The sequence below is a fragment of the Rhamphochromis sp. 'chilingali' genome (genome assembly GCF_963969265.1).
Source record: "Rhamphochromis sp. 'chilingali' genome assembly, chromosome: 9".
Classification (NCBI taxonomy): Eukaryota; Metazoa; Chordata; class Actinopteri; order Cichliformes; family Cichlidae; genus Rhamphochromis; species Rhamphochromis sp. 'chilingali'.
Window position 1 is genome coordinate 19,380,008 of NC_137936.1, and position 20,274 is coordinate 19,400,281.

A 20,274-nucleotide genomic window follows, 5' to 3' on the forward strand; every position below is an offset into this window, starting at 1 on the left:
TTCTTCCTGTTAAAAGGGAGTTTTTCCTTCCCACTGTCGCCAAAGTGCTTGCTCATAGGGGGTCATATGATTGTTGGGTTTTTCTCTGTATCTATGAAGCGCCTTGAGGCGACTTTTGTTGTGATTTGGCGCTATATAAATAAAATTGAATTGAATTTACAGTAAATTCAATGATAAATCAGTGTTTTTGACTTCTTAGTGGGATTCACAAAGCTAAAAATATTTAAATTAAAGGTTTTAAAATGGGGAGCTCATAGCTCGACTTATTACAAACAATAATAACAGGATAATGCCTAATAAGCAGAGAATGAGAAAAAAAAACAATGTAATTAAAAGAAAACTTGACCTATAGCAGAAAGAGAGAACAGCCTTTGAGAAAATTATTATTATTTTGCTCAAAAAAATGTGCCAAAGTATGACTTTTGAGACATATTTGTGTTGCTCCAGCATTTCATTTATTTACCACCTAAGCTGTGAAATTTCACACAACTCCCACAACCTCTCTCTCGTATGTAGAAAGAATGAGGCTATACGTCAGCATCTGAGTTCTTAGCTTTCAGCCAGACTGTAGCTGAGGCCAAGTGCAGCATGAGAAGACGGATCATCTGAGTCTTATTATGCAGCCAGAAAGAGTGAGTGGGTAAAACAAATACATAGTAAAACATCTGCCACAGTGAACCTGAAGTGCACTGACACTTCGAACCAAACTGTAAATGTCTGGGAGGCAATTGCTTTTGAAAAGGGAGAATCATTTTATTTATTCAGACACAGATGACCACTTGTGCAGAAAATAGTAGTTTTGGTCTGTTTTTTAAAACATTTGACCAACAACACGGTCCTTCTGAAATTTGCATGCATGTAATTTATACATATGAACTTGTCATTACCTCACATGCGAACCCGAACACTGTGTGCTGTGTCCAAATCTACAGATAGCTTAAATAATGATGGTCGCCAGCACTGCCTTTGGGGTTTTGACTTTCATCACACTGCACATATGAATAAGTCATTTAAGGCAGCTCTGCCATCTCTTCTGTTTCACCTCAGGGTGCAGAAGAAGCTGAAGTTGCTTGGTGCTTGTCCAGTTTGGTGGACTGAATCCCTCAATAAGCGCTCAAATTAGACTAACAGCGCAGCACCGGTACCATTTGTTGCTATCCCAGACATACGTTAATCTATCAACACGGTCTCTTGCAGAAAATCCTGCCATAAGCAAAGCAGTTCGTAAGCTATTGCTAATGACTGTACAGTGAAGACAGTACAACTGCAAATGGTTGGAGAAATATTGCAGAGGAAAGTTATGATAAATCTGCCAATACACTGCAGTTAATTAGAAACATTAATCATAATATATGTAAAATGATATAGCCCATGTCTTTTATTGTTACAGCAATGCGGCATGCGTGACACCCAGGCTTTGTAGACATGCTGTTTAATTAATATCGAGATCTTATTATACTGAACTGATTTCTGACAATCAAAGTTCTCTAGAGTTGACATTTCATAGCTGAAATGAAATATTAATAATATTGGACCTTTTGAGGACAAAACTTTCAAACTATAGTTACAATTCATATCACAAAGCATCCATCAATATGACATTTCACCATTAACCTGTTTTAAATTAAAACATATGGGAAGCAGATGCAGGATATGAGAAAGCTGCTTGGTATGAAGTTAAAATGTGGTTGAACAGAAGCGAAGGGTAAAAAAAAGGAAAAAAAAAACAGCTTTTTCGAGAAAAATGGGGTAAACAACGGGCTACGGTCAAAATGAAGCAAAATGAGTGTTTCTACAAAGACAAAAATAAATAAATAAATAAATAAATAAGAGGCGCACTGTACCAGCAGAGAAACTGCTCATTAGAATTGCTGCATATATACAAAGTGTTGGTATCAAGCATAACAAAGCAACTGAGCTAGAATAGGTGACCCTAAACTTAATGAGCACCTCTACTCTCTGACAGATTTATGCAAACACATTTCATTAAAATGGCACACTTATGTGTCAGCAGGCAATTATTTCACAGCTCTTCACAGATGCAGTCAGTGATGTGAACCCTGAAATCAACCAGATATGTTAGTAATTTGAGCCCTGAAACGGTAAACCTTGGGGAAAAATGAAATTTTCTTTTTCTTCATTCATACCTACCACAAACGTTAATCTTGAATATTCAAACAAGTATATACAGTAAACAGAGTGCAATGAACACTCAGGGAAGACACTGACATTGAGCATTTAACAATACAAGAAAAGATAAACAAAGCTTATAAGAACATAAACTGGTTTCTTTTGATTCAGTACAACTCTAAAAGTTTCATTGATCCTGTCCAAGGCTAAAGGCAGTCCCATAATAAGGAGTGCAAAAAACTGAATCCATAAATCTGAAGGGAGAAAGGCAATTTCTCTTTTTAATAAGGAAGACAGAATGAAAGATAAAGGCTGCAAGGTCACTATAACCCTTCCATGATCACTAAAAGGAACCAATATGTTTTCAGGAACACACAAAGAAAGTAAAGACCGAAAGATGAGATCCATGCACGTGTTAATAAGAGTTTCTACTATGGTGCAGCAAAGGGAATAGAGACGAGCCATGACTGAAAGCTATTTAACTCAAAGGAATACAGAAGAACATGAAAAAACATCAGGAAGACAGTGAGGAGAAAGAACTTTGGGAGAGCTCAGTGAAGAGATGAGGTGTGAGAGATCGATCTGCAGGAGACAGTCTATTACTTACAGTGTAGAGTTCATTCGTCACCTTCACAAGCTCCTCGTGCATCTGGATACCAATGTCCTTGCTCTGAAAACGGCAAGAAGACAGAACAGGGGTAAGAAAACAAATACTGTCTGAGCAATCAGCAGTGACCCGATGTTTCAAACTCCAGTTGTTATGCTGGCGCTGTGACTTTGGTGAGTCACAGAGAAACAACTCAAGAAATATTAGATGGATGACCACAAAGACTGGTGCAGAGGGTGTCTTTTCTCATTGAACCCCGCATACAAGTGAGAATTGGCACAACTGCACAAATATATTTCAAAATGTGCAAGCAGCGGAGTGTTTTGGAATGGGTAATTGTACTTATTACAAACAAATTTTGAGAATACAGTAACATATAAGCATTTCCACCTTTCTAGGACACCCACAACCTCTGTTGTCAGTCAACAGTGACCAAATGTAACTGCAGGAAATGCAATACTCTAATTTCCTGCAGTTAATGCACACTACACTACATATTCAGATCAATTCTATGTCCTCAACAATGCAACAGCTTGTAAAATATCTCAGTTAATTCTTCTTACAGCTTTTAATACTCTTACAACTTCAATTGACAGAACAGAACATGCCTTTTAATAGAAGGAGAAATAAATAACAGTCGATGCATTGACACCTGTTTGTGTGGTGGGGGAACAAGACTTAATATGAAGACTCTGAGGTGAGAATACAACAACAGGATATCTCAGTTTGATGGTCTCACACATTCAAAAACAGAGGCAACACCTTCCTAGCCTAACAAAGTGACGTGAAAGTGTTATGTCTGAAAAAGAATGACAGAGATAAACATCAGTACAACCCGAAATATAAAACTGTTTAAACTTCCTGATAATTTTACTTCAATTGGCTTTTCATTATAATAACTCTTGTTGTCCTTTTATGTCACAAAACCCGGAGTTCTATTTTCAAAGATTGTGCTTTTTCGGGTTGCATAGGTATTTTTTTAGTTGACATTCAGGGTAGGTGTTGAATGAAAACGTAGATTTTCTTAGCCTAGAACCAGTTTTGTTCTCAATCCATTCATTTTGTTAACCCTTACCCAGTCAGGGTCACAGGGGTCTGGAGCGTATACCACTGGTAATAGCATGAGAAGCAGTGAGAAAGATCCTCATGCCCAGTTCCACGCCTACTGCCATTATATGCCGAACAATCGTGTCTTTGGACTATGGGATCAGAGCTACAAACCACAGGAAGAACAAGCAACAACATATTGAAAGGCTGAAGACAACTAGGTGTTTCAAACTAAGAACATTCTTGCTATGAGATAACTCACTGCACCACCGCCGGCAGAATTTGTGGGCATTTTGAGTAAGGAAGCTAAAACTCAGTAACCCATGATTCAAACAGGAACGATCACTACATGGATGTTTTAATGTCTCTAGAATAAACAGCCAAAATGAAATATGTTACCTGACCATCAAATCAAATTCAGCTACTTGTGAATTATAACAGAGGTTTTAGGGCTAAGCTCTGAGAAGTAAACTAAGCTTGAAGTTGCTGAAGGCTGAATCCTACTGTCAAAATGGAGTGGTGAAAAACAAGAGGTACATGAAGTCCCAAGGTTCCTCAGTAGAGCTGGTGTGCAAACGAGACCCAAAACAGTTCCCAGAACCTTTAAGCTGTGATACTGTGTTGTTTGACACTTGTTTTGTGTGTTGCCTGGAAGGTGTCACCTTAGCCATTAACACTGGGAACATTTCAGCTAAAAACTGCAACACAATAACATACTAATAAGCAAACATGATGTTATGATGATGATTGCTAATGAACAAAACAAGTGGTTTGCCAAATACGGCAATGACTTTGAGCAGAAAAGATTATGCATCTCCTCATGTGCACAACTTTTCTTAGACACATTTTTTAACAGTGAAAACAGCTGACTCATTTTTCTCTGGTGTATGGAAGATAATGACTCAGCAACAGTCATTTCATATTTGAACAAAGCAGATCAATAACGGATGTATTTTGCTATAATGAAACCTTGCTGCACCAATGACAAAGCATAGCTGAACGCAAAAACACACAAACACACACAGTATTTTCATCACTTCAGACAGCAAGACACTGACTTACTTTCATTGTCTTATGGGGACCTGCTCCTGCCCTTCTCTTCTGGAGACTTACTGTTACCCTTGGCATAATTACTGCTTGCTTAACTCTAAGCCTGAATCTAGACATAACTTTAACACATTTTGTTTGCCGGAGTTTATTTTTAGCTTATTTTCATACTGGGACCCCACAATATGCAATGTCCCCACAACATAGGTAAAAGAAGTACAAACACTCAACTTGAACCACATCCACCCACAGATCAGAGGCGTTCATTGATATATGAAAGGTAACCTTTTTTTGTCCACACCCTGGTCTGCTATGGTAACTGTGCTTGAAAAAACTTGCAACCCATGAGTCACAAACTAACCTAATTATAATTATAAAAGAATCTCAAAAGAAAATGTTTCTGTAACAGAAACTTGATTATAAAGTACGCTCAGAAGAGGAAAATAAACACAGCCTTGGTAATAAAGAAGGGATTTGATGTTGCAGCTTTGTTTTTATCTGGATCACAAGCAATAAGTTCTTCTCAAACAATCATTGAACTGAATGTAATGAACTGGATACACCCTGAGAGGGCTCCAGCAGCTGGTGAACGGCATCTGTATGCATCAGTGGCTCTGAGGTGAGACAGACTGCAGCGTGTACTGCAGAGGCTTGGGGGATGAGGAAGGTTTCATTGAGTGAGTAAAAACTGTGATGCAATACACTGTAAGAGCTGTGGCGCTTACAGAGCCCTTTATAGTGAATGTACATTTTTAAAATCTTCCCTCAATAAAAGGCACGAAAAAAGAAGATTATTAATGTATTCTGTTTGAAATTAAAAGTGATGTAGAACAGAGAAGACAACAGGAAAATATCGCACTCTGTACATTCATACTTGCCACACCTTTTGTAATTATATTACCACTGACTATTAGCACATTCATCAGAACACACCCTTCTAACTCTGATCAGCCCATCAACAGTAGCATAACAAACTAATATTCATATAATATCAGAGATATTACCTGTAACAAAATTCCTATTTTATTTACTACTTGAAAAACTATTTGTAAAGTTTTTACAGATTACATTTTGTCTTTGTTTGCCCCGTCTCACATTTAACCAAAGCTCATTTATTTTAGTATAAACATTCATGATTTTCTGCAGAAACACACACACACACACACACACACACACACACACACACACACACACACACACACACACACACACACACACACACACACACACACACACACACACACACAGAGCATCAGAATCAAACCTCATAAGCAGAGTTAAGTTCACTACAGGAAAGCCTGCAAGGTGAAAACAACCTTCTGGTGTTTGGATAGGGCCTCAGTCATTTCTAAAATGTGCTGACAGAGAGCCAGGTGTTGCTCACACTAGTACGAGCTGTAGATTCTTAGACCAGGGAGTCTCTGCTTGTCCCCCAAGCTGCTTTTACTGCTCCGTAGGCCGTGCAAAACCTAGACATCTTACGAACTCCATGTGCACTTAATGCACTCAATCAGCAAAATGAAAGCTTAAAGGCAGAGCAGAGGTTTGGCTGCATATTGAAATCTTTTCATTGGTAACAAAGTAGGAAAAAAAGGAAGGAGATTGATGGTCTTACCTTTTTGAACAGGCGAATTACATCCTCGCTGATCTGGGCCAGGCGGACAATAACATTGTTGGTGTAGATGTCACTGAGGGTGGCATGGTCACGGCTCTCACGCCTCGTCTGGTTCAGCAACAGATACCAGCAGTTTACGGATGACAGCAAGTGCTGATCTTTCCTGGGACAATAAGAGACATAGAGGACTGTTAAAGAGCTTTTCAGAACAGAATCAGGTCTCACACAGGTGGTAACTATAAACTAAAAAAAAAAGAGTTTTGCTTCAAATGTTCAGATTTATTTAGTAAAATTATAGTTTAGACACACTAAGAACAGACACTTGTACCTAAAGCTATCCACAACTCAGAGCTAGCTATGGCTTATAATAAACTATTAAGTTCAATATAGACAACATGTTTATGGTTAGCTGGGGCCTCTCTGTGTAGAGTTTGCATGTTGTTGTGCAACTAAAACTGATGGGAATTTCACCAGCCAGATACAACAAAGTTTGGCTAAAGATTAACACAAAATTATTGTTAGGATAAAAAAATAATAATAATAAAGATTTTACCTAACTGAATGTGTTAATCCCTCTCACTATCACGTCCTTTTTGCTTTCCAAGACACTCCAAGCAATGCTATAGCTAGCAAGGCACCAAGTGGTTAAATTCATAATGCTCGTGACCATAGCGATCGAGAGAGTCACAGGCCCTGATTGCTGCATAATCAGTTTAAACTGTCTTGGCCTTGCTTTTAAACCAAGTCACATAGACACTGAACAACTGCACACACACACACGCACAATCCCTTCAAACCCATACCCTTGTCTGGATTCAATCTGAGCATTAATCAATCAAGCAACCCTGAGGAAGAGACAAAGGGGGCGGGGAGGGGGGTAAGAGCATAGAAGGGAGAGAACCAGAGCACAGCAGAGGATTGGGTTTCACTGTTGAGGGGAAGAAAAAGACGAGCAGCACCAACATCAAAGACATCCCCTTCAGAGAGCTTCCATAATGCTAATCGCATCTAATGAAGCTGATATCTTGCTACTCCAGAGTTCCTCCACCATTATTTCTTTACTTAACTCTGCCTCTAAACACACTTACAAGAGGCTGACAGGATACAAACAGCAGCACATCATCTTCATAACATCCTTGTGGAGCAGAAAATAGGATAGCATTTGAAGTAAACTTGATCTGTCCATTTACTGTGCACCCTGCCTCTTCATGTTAAACTGAACATAGTGTATCCATGCCCGTTATCCAAAAGGTAGGTCAGTTCATTTAAAACCACAAAAACTGAGTAGTAAAGATCCGATATAAGCCAAGTGTTAATCAAACGTCACATTTCAGTCTTGATTGTGACAATTGAAAAGCAATAACACAATTATTCAGCAATTAACTAACTCTATTATAGTGATATGAACTCATTTGTAAGACTGTGTAAAGGACAAGTGGGACATAGCAAAACCCAACATTAGTAGGTCTAATAAAGACCATATTCTCTGTCATTCCTCTGGGATGACCTACTTTGACTGTCTCACCATCCCTCATTTTGTACCAGTTCTTCTTGACTGACCTATCTTCCCATAAGAGAAGCAGGTCCTTGGTGTATAATTGCTGTTTGTGGTTGAGAGGTTTAGGGAACAGGCACCTCTACTCACTGTTAATCCCTGAAAGTGGCCAGAGATGCTTCATCTCATCCCTAAGCACAACCAAGCTCCAATTTTAGTTCTTTTTATCCACCTCAGCTTTCCACCCAAGCCCCGAACACTTCCTACAGGCATAAATCCCAGGCCCGCCTATGATGATTTAAAGCGGTAGTGGACCTGTGGTCTATAAGTATGGTTACTTTTTCCTTTAATATCTGTTTAACTTGACTGGAGCACCAGATTCATGCCACACTGAAATAAATAGCAATTTGCAGTTTACTCAACAGACTTTAAGCACACAGCTTATAAAAAAAAACAACCAAAAAGCTGTTTTCTCGCTGTATAAACTCTGCAGAATATCGATAGACCCATGTTTTCTCACAGTTTGAACCAAAACTTTCAAGTTGGATTAATCACTTCGTAAAATCATAAGACCTGTTAATTTTCAGTACAATTCTTGTGTAATCTGGCAGATTACTCCCAATTTGCCTTTCTTAAGAATGGCTTCTGCAGGGCCTCAACATTATTGAAGCACCTTGTCAGAAAACAGAACAAAAAGCAGCCAACATCCAAAGAAGAGCTTTGATTGCTTTTCAAGAACCCTGGAGAACTATTCCTGAAGACTACTTAAAGAAATTACAAGAAAACTGTCTAAGAGAGATCAAAATATCTAGCTGGTCGTACCAAATAGACTTTAAAGCTTGTCCCAATTCTTAAAACTCAGTTTTTTTTGCTTTATGTAACATCACTGCACCCAGTTCCAATGTCCTTCATTCACTGAGTTTTTTAAAAAATGTAGAAGGATGTTTTTTGGTGTGTGAGTGCATGAAAATGGAAGGGCACAGATTTTTAATGTTGTGGCATAAAACCTTGGCAACAAGAAAAAGAAAGCGATAACGGACACAAGATCTCCTTGTTTTATCACTGGTGCCCTATTTTCACAGAAATTAGGAGCATAAGGTCAGTAATTAGGCCTGTGTGGGAGCAGAGCCTGTTAACTCTGTACTAAATGTAGCTCCTCCACTTTTTACAGTACTGAGACACAACCTTGTTCTGTACTGGTTCTACAGAGATATATCAGTCATAAAAGATATTCATTCCTCAATCTCTACGTTTTACCCACTTCTTGCCAATTTCCTGTAGAAGGATGAATATCAAGTGAGAACTTGCAGGTCAATTAATCTTGAAGGCTTCAAGAGGTTTGATTTTGAATGGCTTCATGCCATCTGTATTTATACAAGGAATATCATTAACATGCAGAAGAAGGCAAATGATGAGCCCTGACAGTCTCTAGAGAAACAAAGAGGAAGAGGAGGAGGAGGACGAGTGCAGCTTTCTGGCATCCTGTTATATTCGTCTCATTCAGCAAAGCCCTGTCTGCCTGTCTGCATAGTTTTAGACTCTGCTCCCCGTGTAATGCAGGTACATACACTGAGCATGATCTGTGAACAATTCAAAGAGAATGAAGAAGAAGATGAGACACAGTGTCAGTGAAAGTGAATGGAGAAACAAAAAAAGAGAGCGTGTTTGGAGAGTATAGCAATAATCCTCTGATTCAAGGATAAAATGATGGCAGGCTGTCTCCTTAATATACATACTCTCAACAAGTGAGTATTGTATAGAAGAGTGGCCGTGCTTTAGTCACGGTTGCTCTGAATGCCACCATCTAATCACCAAGAGCCTCTGATGTGTCTGAGCCAGGATTTCCAGAAGGAAGTGTGTATTTATCAAACCAGGACTCAGCTTTATAAAGGCCTTTAATCCGCTCCACACTGCTTGCCTGCTGCTTATCAATGAAACAGCCAAGGAAAAGAAGAAAGTGCCAAACAGCTTCAAAAGACAAGGGACACGTGGGCACATGCAGCTTGCTTTGCCATTTAAATTTTCTTTTGCCCCCATTTTTCAGCACAGCTTAAATATGCTACATCGCTGATTTGCACACCATTTACTTTGGGGTTTTTTTTTCGAGGAGACACACTGCCAGCACTTGATAACGCACAGCTGTACAGACAGATGGGGCAGAGCAGGGCAGAGCATGGGGCAGTGCCTGCGAAGAGGACACGGGGCTTTGACAAGATCTGAAACGCAAACTGCAAAACAGCTACTCTATTGATCCGCACACCGTGATTTGCAAAAGCGTCACACCAACTGCTGTGCACTGACTACAAGAGATACAACTCAACCTTTTACTCTTTGAACCTCAGACCACCAGAGTAGCCATACTTATAAAAACCAATGGAACTAAAGTCATTGCTCTAGGCTGATGCTTGTCTGCCAAGCCTGCAAAGCACAATTAAAAAGGTCGTTGCATTCCTAAAATGAGACGAATCATAACCGAAGAGCATTATCATGTTTCGAGGCTTCTCAAAGAAAAGCTTGTTACGAGCACAGGCTGGATCAAAATGTGTAATGCTGAAACATGACAATATCCAGCTATACAGTTTCAAGTTGTGACATCTGAACCGTGACGTCCTTTGAATGAACAAAGGTCATTACTAAAAGGAAAGCCTGATATACACAAAGATCTCAATAAAGACATCAGACTTTTTTCCCCAGATTCCTCTCAAACCTAATGAGCATACACACAAACTTAGACGGCGCTATAACCCCAGCTTCATCTCCACAGCAAGGTTGTTATCCATATTAGTGCTGCATGATTTGCCATCCTATCTATATCACGGACATACAATATCAATCCATCCTAATTTGATGGGTTACTTTATAAAACCTGCTCATAATTTACTCGTAAACATCTGTCCCATAAATAAAATCAAGTCAGCTGTTGTCTCTAAGGATCCAATAAGCAGGGTTTTTCCTGGCTCGAAATAAAATAGGCGGTGACTCCGTACGGCACTAAGCATGATCACTTTGTACAGAAAAGGCATTAAAAGCGTTGCCCAATTTGACATCTATGCAGTTCTCTAGCATCTCGGAGTATTTCGTAAACAAAAATGCACATTGCACATGGTAAATAGAGTCCAAACACTTTAATAACAACACTGGAGGATGTGGGAGCACCCTGGTGTGAGAAAGAAAAGCACTTGCACCGTAACTGTAGCACAGAACACCTAAGTAACCTCTCAGTGTGTCTTTTCACTGAGGCAAATAGGGTAAAGCGCCAGAGCAAAATAATTCTCGGTTGGGTTGCTGCAGTGTAGCCTTAGCTGCAGTAGCTGTAAATCACAGTGGCATTCAGCTTGCTAATGAATCTGCACTGGAAGGGTTCAGCCAGCAGCTGTAGGCAGGGATCCAGGACATATGGAAGTCTGTCCTGGTCAGAATGACGCCATTTTACCGCTGTGTGGTGATGTCCACTAAGCTGCTTATGAAGCACCCCTTAGCAGTACAGCACAAGGTTTCCTGAGCATGGCTTCCTTTGCGATGAAAGATGGTCATCTAAGCGAGAGTGAAAACATTTTTTTTCCAAAAAAAAGTATAAGTGAAAGGCATAATGTACATTTCTGTGACTTTGATGTTGAATACTGCATGATTTGTGCCACCAAAGTGGGGTTTTTTTTGTCTTTTTTAAAGAAAAACACAAGTGCTCTTCTTGCCCATTTGGTGTTTTAGTGGCTCCTCATTAACTTAACTACACTAAAGTAGTAGGAAAGGCTGACTGAAGGGTGTGTCACGGCTGATTACCAGGATTTGTGGTTGCCTGCCTGCAGACTGGGAGTTCAAGGAAGAAGGTGCGGTAATGTTATAAACCTTTTTGTGTCATTATCAAAAGCTTATGAACTCACTTTGGTTGATGAATGGGACAGTTTGAATTTACTGTGGCCTGATGTGTTTCTGTCTAACACACACAAAAGTGTGTGTGGCCTGAGTGAACCTTACATCCTCCCCACCCACACTTCCTCCGTTAGTGGTTTGTGAGCGCATCAGTTCTTTCAGACAGAGTCCAGAGTATTCTCTAGCAGTTAGTCTAATAAGCTTTTAAAATGTCACGTCTGCTTAAATATCATTTTACTCTAGACCTGTTTATGTCTGTGCAGGAGATCTCTGCCCAGACACTGCACTGAAACACCTGTCGGCTCACCACAAGCAGAAAGCATAAGTAGACTGGATATCTCAGGATTATTCTTCTAACACTTGTCCATCACTGCATGGATCAGCTGTGGAGTCAAAAGGTTAAGCCACTGTCTCGAACTAGCAGTGCTGGTTTTTGTGAGGCTGTCTTCAGAGTAACATACACCCATTCATACACTCATACAGCTCAATTATGCAGCCAAATCCTCATCTGCTTTAGAAACACTGTTCAATACTGCTAAAAAAAGAACGCACACACTACACGGCCTTGTGTACACAGAGTTACACAAGTCTTCTGAAAATTAAAAACACTGGTTTTCTGGTTAAAAATTAAAAGTGGAAGTCAAGGCACGAACTTAATCATCTATCTGCAAATCTGAAGCGAGATTAATATATGTATTACTGTGTATTACATGTGACCCAATACATTGACTTTTTTTTCAAACTTTCACACTTTCAGAGGGTTAAAAAACAGGAAATCATGTACTTTTTGCACAACTACATTTTGGCTACCAAGACCAGTTATACTATCAAAACTGCTGCTTACATTTTAATGCATCAGCAACAAACAATAAATAATACATCACTAGCATAACCCTAACAGTTTTCACTTTATATAATCTGTTTAAACTTTAATTAGTGATTCTGCTATTAATTATAGACTTTTGCACTTAGTATGTCAAATACAGGATGTTTACACAATTCTCTCAAACAAGGTTTTCACATAAAAACAAAAAAATGTTTTTTTGTTAGGCATCATAATTAAAATCAGAGGTGGAGGGTTAGAATATATACTGCGTATGTTGGTGCAGATTTATGCGTCACATCTGCTGGGTTAGTGCTCCCACTACCAAACTGAACAAAGCAAGATTAATATAAATATATTATTAGTAACCCACTGAGCTGACTTGTCACCTTTTTGCACTCACACTTTCAGAGGATAAAAAAAGCAAAACAGGAAATAGTTTTAGTGCAACTACATTGCAGCTACCAAGACCAGTTATATTATTCAATTGCTGCTTACACAGTAATGCATCAATGACATGCAATAAATAATACATCAAAGCATAACCCTACCAGTATTAACTCTGTGAAATCAGTACTTTACCTACTGATTCTGTTATTACTAATAGCCTACTGCACTTAATGTGTCAAATGCAGGATATTTACACACCTCTCTCGAAAAGGTTTTGACACCTGAACAAAATAATCAGTTTTATTTTTAAGAATCAGGCAAAACACTAATATTTCTTTATCAACTTTTGAGAATTAAACAGACCTTCTTATGGAAATATTGGAAATCCATTTGTGTTGTTCCCATTTGCAAGAATCAGAAGCTAGAATCTGCACCAACATACTGCGTATGTTGGTGCAGATTTATGTCTGAGATCTGCTGCCAGATCACAGCTGGGTTAGTGCTCCCATTACCAAACTGAACTAAGCTTGCCTGCTCGCCTGAGGTGCTTGATTTTGGGAGCGGCAGAACTCAATTTCATGCCCTGCGTGAGTCATGCACCAATGTGTTGTGGTAATCTCTGGCCAGATGATTCCTTATTTCCTCACTGGCATCCATTTCAGTATTTTCAGAACTTCAAATCTAAATAGGTCAAAGCTGCATGAGGTCTGATTTTGATCTGATGACATTTAGCAATATTTGCCTTTTTTGCTTTTGTACTTGGCTACAGGATTTATAATGTTTCCTCCTGTGACCCGTCTTTAAAAAACACTGGCAGTCACCAGTGCCTCCACTCCTAGTAGATGCATCTGTGGTATTGATTTGAAAATCCTAGGTGACTTTTAAAAAAGTTAACCTCTGATCTTGAAGTCATGGTCACTGGGATTCAAACTCATAGATGGTATGGTGATATCAATTTAAAACTCCTACATCGCCTTGTTCTCATATTATCACATTCACAAACTCTGGTGTCCGCCTGCCCACCCAGCCAATGGGGTAACAACAATACACAATCAGGGTAAAAATGTAATGGCTTTTAATTTATTGCTACTCAGCACATTTATGCACATTTAATTTACATTTTCAATAAAAAGTTAGAAAGCTAAGTTCTCAATTATAGTGGCAAAAGTGAACTGCATGTAGTATGTCCAACATTCAAGAGTTGAAACCTCTAATGAACTGAGCAGTCATTGTGAAGCTAGAATAATCTGACCTTTGAAGCTGTCATAAAGGCGAAGACTGTAATAAGAGACATTCCCTGACAGCACGTAAACAAATGGGAGCATTCTGTTATGTAATGCTGCAATGTGATTAGCATCAAGGAAGGAAGTGTTTAGTGAGGAGAAAAAGTGACTTGACCTTCATATGATAAAGGAAATAAAGCAAGTAGGTCATGAAATGCCATTTAAATTCAAATCTAACAAGAAGCCAAAAACTTAGACAACATTAAGGAAAGAAAATATGATAGTGCACCTGCTTCCAATCAACAACACACAAAGACTCCAATGCACAGAAGAATATATATTAAACAGTACCAGCTATAAATGCTTCAACTCACTTAAACTGTTGGTGTTCTCTGGAGCTGCGGATCTTCGAGGAGAACCTCTCAGCCAGTTTCTCCAAGCTGCGGGAGTATTCCAGTTCAATCTCTGCTTTGCGACGGAAGAACTCCTGCAGATCCTGCAGGAGCTGGATACGTGATTCAGACTGTTGCTCCAGGCATTTAAACTGCTCCACCAGCTGGTTACGGATCTCTGTACAAGAAAACACCAAACAAAAAGGAGTTTGATTGACTTTTTACACACAAAATTAAGGCACAGTAATGTGAAAAATAAGATGTTCATATGACTCTAGGCAGTACTGTAAAAAACTAAGTGAACCATTACTGCTTCCATAGGAATTAATAGAGTAAGTAAACGATGCTGTTTAACTGATTATCAGCAGGAGTAACCACCTCTATAAATAATACGTTTTGGCAGTTTGTTGGTCTGGAGCATTGAGGTGTGAGTTAACACAATCTTCCCCAGAGTGGGTGTGCCAAGAAATTCACCCTAATGTCAGACAGTGCAGTGCTCAAAGAAACTGAGGAAACTAAGCGCTATATCTCATACTCTACAGACCTCAGTTAGCATGCTAAATGTTAGCATGCTAACATTTCCTGACAATACCTTTGGAGGAAGATTAAACAAGTATGTCTTGTTTATAAGGGTTTCCAGGAGAAAGCCTCTTCTCTCTAAAAAGGACATGGCAGTATAGCTTTGGTTTACAAAGTTGCATCTGAACAAACTACAGGATTTCTGGAACAATCTCCTTTGGGCAGACCAGACTAAAGTGGAGGAGTTTGGCCATAATGTGCAGCTGGACATCTGGTGAAAACCAATCACAGCACATTCAAATCAAATCAAATCACTTTTTATTGTCACATCACATGTGCAGGCACACTGGCACAGCACATGCGAGTGAAATTCTTGTGTGAAAAGCCCAACAAGCAACAGAGATGTGCAAACACAACAACACAAACGAGCAAAATACAAGAATGGCCAACCTGAAACTAATAAATATATGTACAATAATAGTGTATGCATTTCTGGATGTGTATACTAAATATTTTCCTACGTGTGTGTGTGTGTGTGTGTGTGTGTGTGTGTGTGTGTGTGTGTGTGTGTATACACATTTTTACAAATTAAATAGTAAAAAAATAAAATAAAATAATAATAATAATAATAAAATATATAAAATATACAGAGTTGAATATGTGCAAAACAAGTGGCATTTATATACAGTGTGGAGTGCATAATGTTGAAGTTCCAGTAGTGAAGCTGAGGTGTCTATGACGTGTTCAGCAGTCTGATGGCCTGATGGAAAAAGCTGTCTCTCAGTCTGCTGGTACGGGACCGGATGCTGCAGAACCTCCTTCCTGATGGAAGCAGTCTGAACAGTTTATGGCTGGGGTGACTGGAGTCCTTGATGATCCTCCCCGCTTTCCTCAGGCACCGCTTCCTGTAGATGTCTTGGAGGGAGGGAAGCTCACCTCCAATTATCCGTTCAGAGCACCGCACTACTCGCTGGAGAGCTTTGCAGTTGTAGGCGGTGCTGTTGCCATACCAGGTGGTGATGCATCCAGTGAGGATGCTCTCAATGGCACAGCGATAGAAGGTCCTGAGGATGCGGGGGCTCATGCCGAATCTTTTCAGTCTCCTGAGAAAGAAGAGGCGCTGCTGCGCCTTCTTCACTGTTTTGTTTGTGTGTACTGACCACGTAAGATCCTCAGCCAGGTGTACGCCAAGGAACCGGAAGCTGCTCACTCTCTCCACAGCAGCGCCGTTGATGGTGATGGGGGTGTGTACTTCTCTGCACCTCCGGAAGTCCACTATCAACTCCTTTGTCTTTGCGACGTTGAGGGTGAGATGGTTGTCTTGACACCAGTGGGTCAGGGCGCTGACCTCCTCCCTGTAAGCCGTCTCATCACCGTTGGTGATAAGACCCACCACTGTAGTGTCGTCCGCAAACTTCACAATGATGTTGGAGCTGTTAGTGGCTGTGCAGTCGTAGGTGTAGAGTGAGTACAGGAGAGGGCTCAGTACACACCCCTGTGGAGCACCAGTGTTCAGTGTGATGGGGGATGAGGTGATGCTGCCCAGTCTGACCACCTGGCGTCTGTCAGACAGGAAGCTAAGGATCCAGCTGCAGAGGGAGCTGCTCAGTCCTAGATCCTGCAGTTTCCTGTCCAGCTTCGAGGGAACGATGGTATTGAATGCTGAGCTGTAATCTACAAACAGCATCCTCACATACGTGTCTCTCTTCTCCAGGTGTGACAGGGCAGTATGTAGTGTCAGGGCTATGGCATCATCAGTGGACCTGTTGTGGCGGTATGCAAACTGTAGAGGGTCCAGTGAGTCGGGTAGTGCAGAGCAGATGAAGTCCCTGACCAGCTTCTCGAAGCATTTGCTTACGATGGGGGTCAGGGCTACAGGTCGCCAGTCGTTCAATGAGGAGATGGTGGAGGATTTGGGTACAGGGACGATGGTGGCCATTTTGAAGCAGGCTGGGACTACAGACAGAGAGAGGGAAAGGTTGAAGATGTGCGTGAACACTCCAGCCAGCTGAGCCGCGCATGACCTGAGGACGCGGCCGGGAATCCCGTCCGGACCAGTAGCTTTGCGTGCGTTCACCTTCCTGAAGCACTTCCGCACATCCTCCTCAGACACAGTGTGCGCACTGACGTCATCCGCGGTGCGCACACTGTCCGGTCTCATGGTGTTCGCTGTGTCGAATCTAGCGTAGAATACGTTTAGATCCTCACACAGAGAGGCCGTGGTCTGCGGTGTGCTGGTTTTCCCTCTAAAGTCTGTGATCGTGTTTAGTCCCTGCCACATACTCCGAGGGTTGTCAAACTGTTGTTCCACCCTGTCCCTGTACTCACGTTTGGCTGCTTTGATCGTCTTCCGGAGTTGGTAATGTGCGTGTTTGTAGTCCGATGTGTTCGCGGAGGCACAAACAAACACCTCAAACCACCCCTTGAGCACGGTGGTGGAAGGGGGATAAGTTGGGTTTGTTTTGCAGCCACAGGACCTGGGCACCATACAAACACGTCAACCACAAACTCCTCTGTACACCAAAATATTCTCCATCTAAACATGAGGCCTGTCTGATAGCTACAGCTAGGCTAAAACTAGGTTATTTTCCAGAACATCAACCTCAAGAAGAGAGAAAGATTGCAAACCTCAATGGACAGAAGCAACACTCTAAAGGAGACTGGGTGAAAATTCCTCCATAACGATGTGAGAGACTGATAAAGTACATTCATTTGTTGATGCTAAATCGGTTCTACACCTTTAGTGAATAATGAATTGTACTAAGTTTTGACAGGACTCTTTGCAGTCTTTTTCTCCTTATTGTATATGTTGAATGACTGTTTTTAAAATTATCCATCTCCACTTTTACTATAGGAATGTAACAAAGTTAAAAGCTTCTGTGACAAACATACAAATTCCCAAAAACATAACACAACCCAGTTACAACTACACAGATAACAATGCACAATAAAACCTTGACTAACCTTCAAATTAAATGAAATCAACAAAATTGAGAAATAATAATTGAAAGCAGGAGAGCAGCGATAAAGAGAGTCAGCTGCGAGAGAGAAGCCAGTAAGTTGACCTGTGTTTATGACCTCTCATGTACATCTAAATAAAACTGATTTAATGAGAAACGCTTCACTCCCCCACTTGGACTAAGTAGCAACATTTCACCTCAAGAGGAACACGATGTTAGCGGCCAGACTACAGACCCTTCATGGGAGCCACAAGCAAAACTCAATTCCCCTTTGTAGTGCTGTCATCAGCAACAATGACGCCTCAGCTCAGGAACAGAAAAATGCCTATTCTGTAGAATAAAATTATACTGTTAAGGAAGGAGCGCAAGTAAACAGGATGAATCTCACTTGAAAAGAGGAAGAAAACACCACGAACCCATGTGAAACCTTTACTAGAAATCCCAGTTTTGTTGATGCGTCTATATTTTCAATTAACTTTATTTTTCCCTCAGTGTGATTCAAGAAGAGAGTATCAAAACATGATGAAATGACAGCTACCAGTACTGCTGCCACAGATTTTTAAGCTTTCAAGGTTTCTCTTGTGAATACTTCATCCTAACCTATAATGACTAAATAAAGCCAAGAGCCACATTGTGCTAACTTTTGGCAATTAAGATTTTCCACCAATCAAAAGGATCTTTTATTTTTTCTGCATGAAAATGTGCTAAAAGAAGAAGAAGAAGAAGAAGAAGAAGAAGAAGAAGAACTTCCTAATGCAAGGCATGTCATGTTGCAACATCTCTTATTTACAATATGAGTCACTGCAAGTTATAACCTTTAAAATGAAGGCAGGATGAATCGCACACGTACAGTATCAAAGCCGTGTCAGTGACACTCTGCAGGCAGACGAACTGCCAGCTGAATGGTGAAACCACAGCAGTGACACAGACTGTGTTTTCATGCTGCTGAGGGTGTAATTTGGACAGCAAAGCCCTCATCATGGATATATGTTGGCTCTGACTGCTGGGGAAACCGTAACACTGTGCACAGGGAGCCTTTGCTCTCCCTGTGATGTCGTGCCGCCTGGCTTCAGCCTCAAGCGGCATGCTTCACTCTGTGGTTAACCATTGTCCCAGCCCTCCCCTTTATCCAGGGGGCCTCCCTCTCTCTCTCTCAGCAGGGCTTAAAGCTCTGTTTTTAGTGGGAACTGAATCAGAGCTCAGGGATATACAGTATTTTACTACTTCACTTCTGTCAGGAATGCTTTGCCAAACATTCAGTTATGTTTATATATATATATATATATATATATATATATATATATATATATATATATATATATATATATATATATATATATATATATATATATATATATATATATATATATATATATATATATATATATATATATATATATATATATATATATATATATATATATATATATATATTACTTTCAGAAGACAGAAACAATGCAGAAGAATTCAAGGCAAGAAAAAAGAAGCCAGAGGAAAATGTGACAGCAATGTGCGTGAGTGACATGGAGGACTTTTAAAAACATTCTTTTACAGAAAGGGAACCACCAGCTGCAGCCTTGCTTTTGACAGATGAGATTGGAAAAATAGGTCACACCAGAAGTGTGCCCTTCCCTCTGAGAAACCATGAGCAATTGAAGAATTATTCCCTAAGTATTTCCAGCACACTGAGTATGGCTTGATTTGCTGTGGTTTCTTCAAAGAGAAGGACCCTTCTTTAGTTCGCTTCCGTCTGTGAGGTTGGCAAAATGCTGTGAATATGTGTGTGCAGTAAATTTAAAGATGCCTCCTTACAGTTTTAAAGACAACGCATTAATATTTTTGCTAGATAGATACATTTCTGTAATATCTGATATCCTTTGTCTTTCTACCATGTAATTGTTGAAAGACTATGGATTGCCCAGATGAAATACTCTGTGACTAGTATGGCACACAAACCCTAATGCTTTCAAGAACATTTATATACTCGAACTGTGATGGCCCTCCTGGCTTGGCTGAACCTGAGGGCTACACCATGAAGGAAGTTCAACACAACCAGACTGTGTCAGCGTTAGCTGGCTTGACAGAGTTCAAATGCTAGTTGGAGATAACAGGGATCAGATGGTGGTTCTCAGAAGTCTCTGTTAAGCCGGGCTTTC

At 40.2% G+C, this 20,274-nt stretch overlaps 1 protein-coding gene across 4 annotated transcripts in view; it reads right to left on the reverse strand.

Moving 5' to 3' along the window:
• The window catches only part of srgap3 (SLIT-ROBO Rho GTPase activating protein 3), a 58,558-nt gene that overhangs the window by 25,165 nt on the left and 13,119 nt on the right, over positions 1-20,274 (reverse strand). For all 4 annotated transcript variants that reach the window (XR_013972867.1, XR_013972868.1, XM_080892393.1 and 1 more), the window contains exons 2-4: positions 14,622-14,817; positions 6,447-6,609; positions 2,738-2,800 (exon numbers count right to left, since the gene is read on the reverse strand). Coding sequence is in view for 2 of the 4 variants with exons in the window: in XM_080892393.1 (XP_080748519.1) it covers positions 2,738-2,800; positions 6,447-6,609; positions 14,622-14,817 (422 nt within the window). In the remaining 2 variants the exon portion in view is untranslated. The remainder of the gene's footprint in view (positions 1-2,737; positions 2,801-6,446; positions 6,610-14,621; positions 14,818-20,274) is intronic.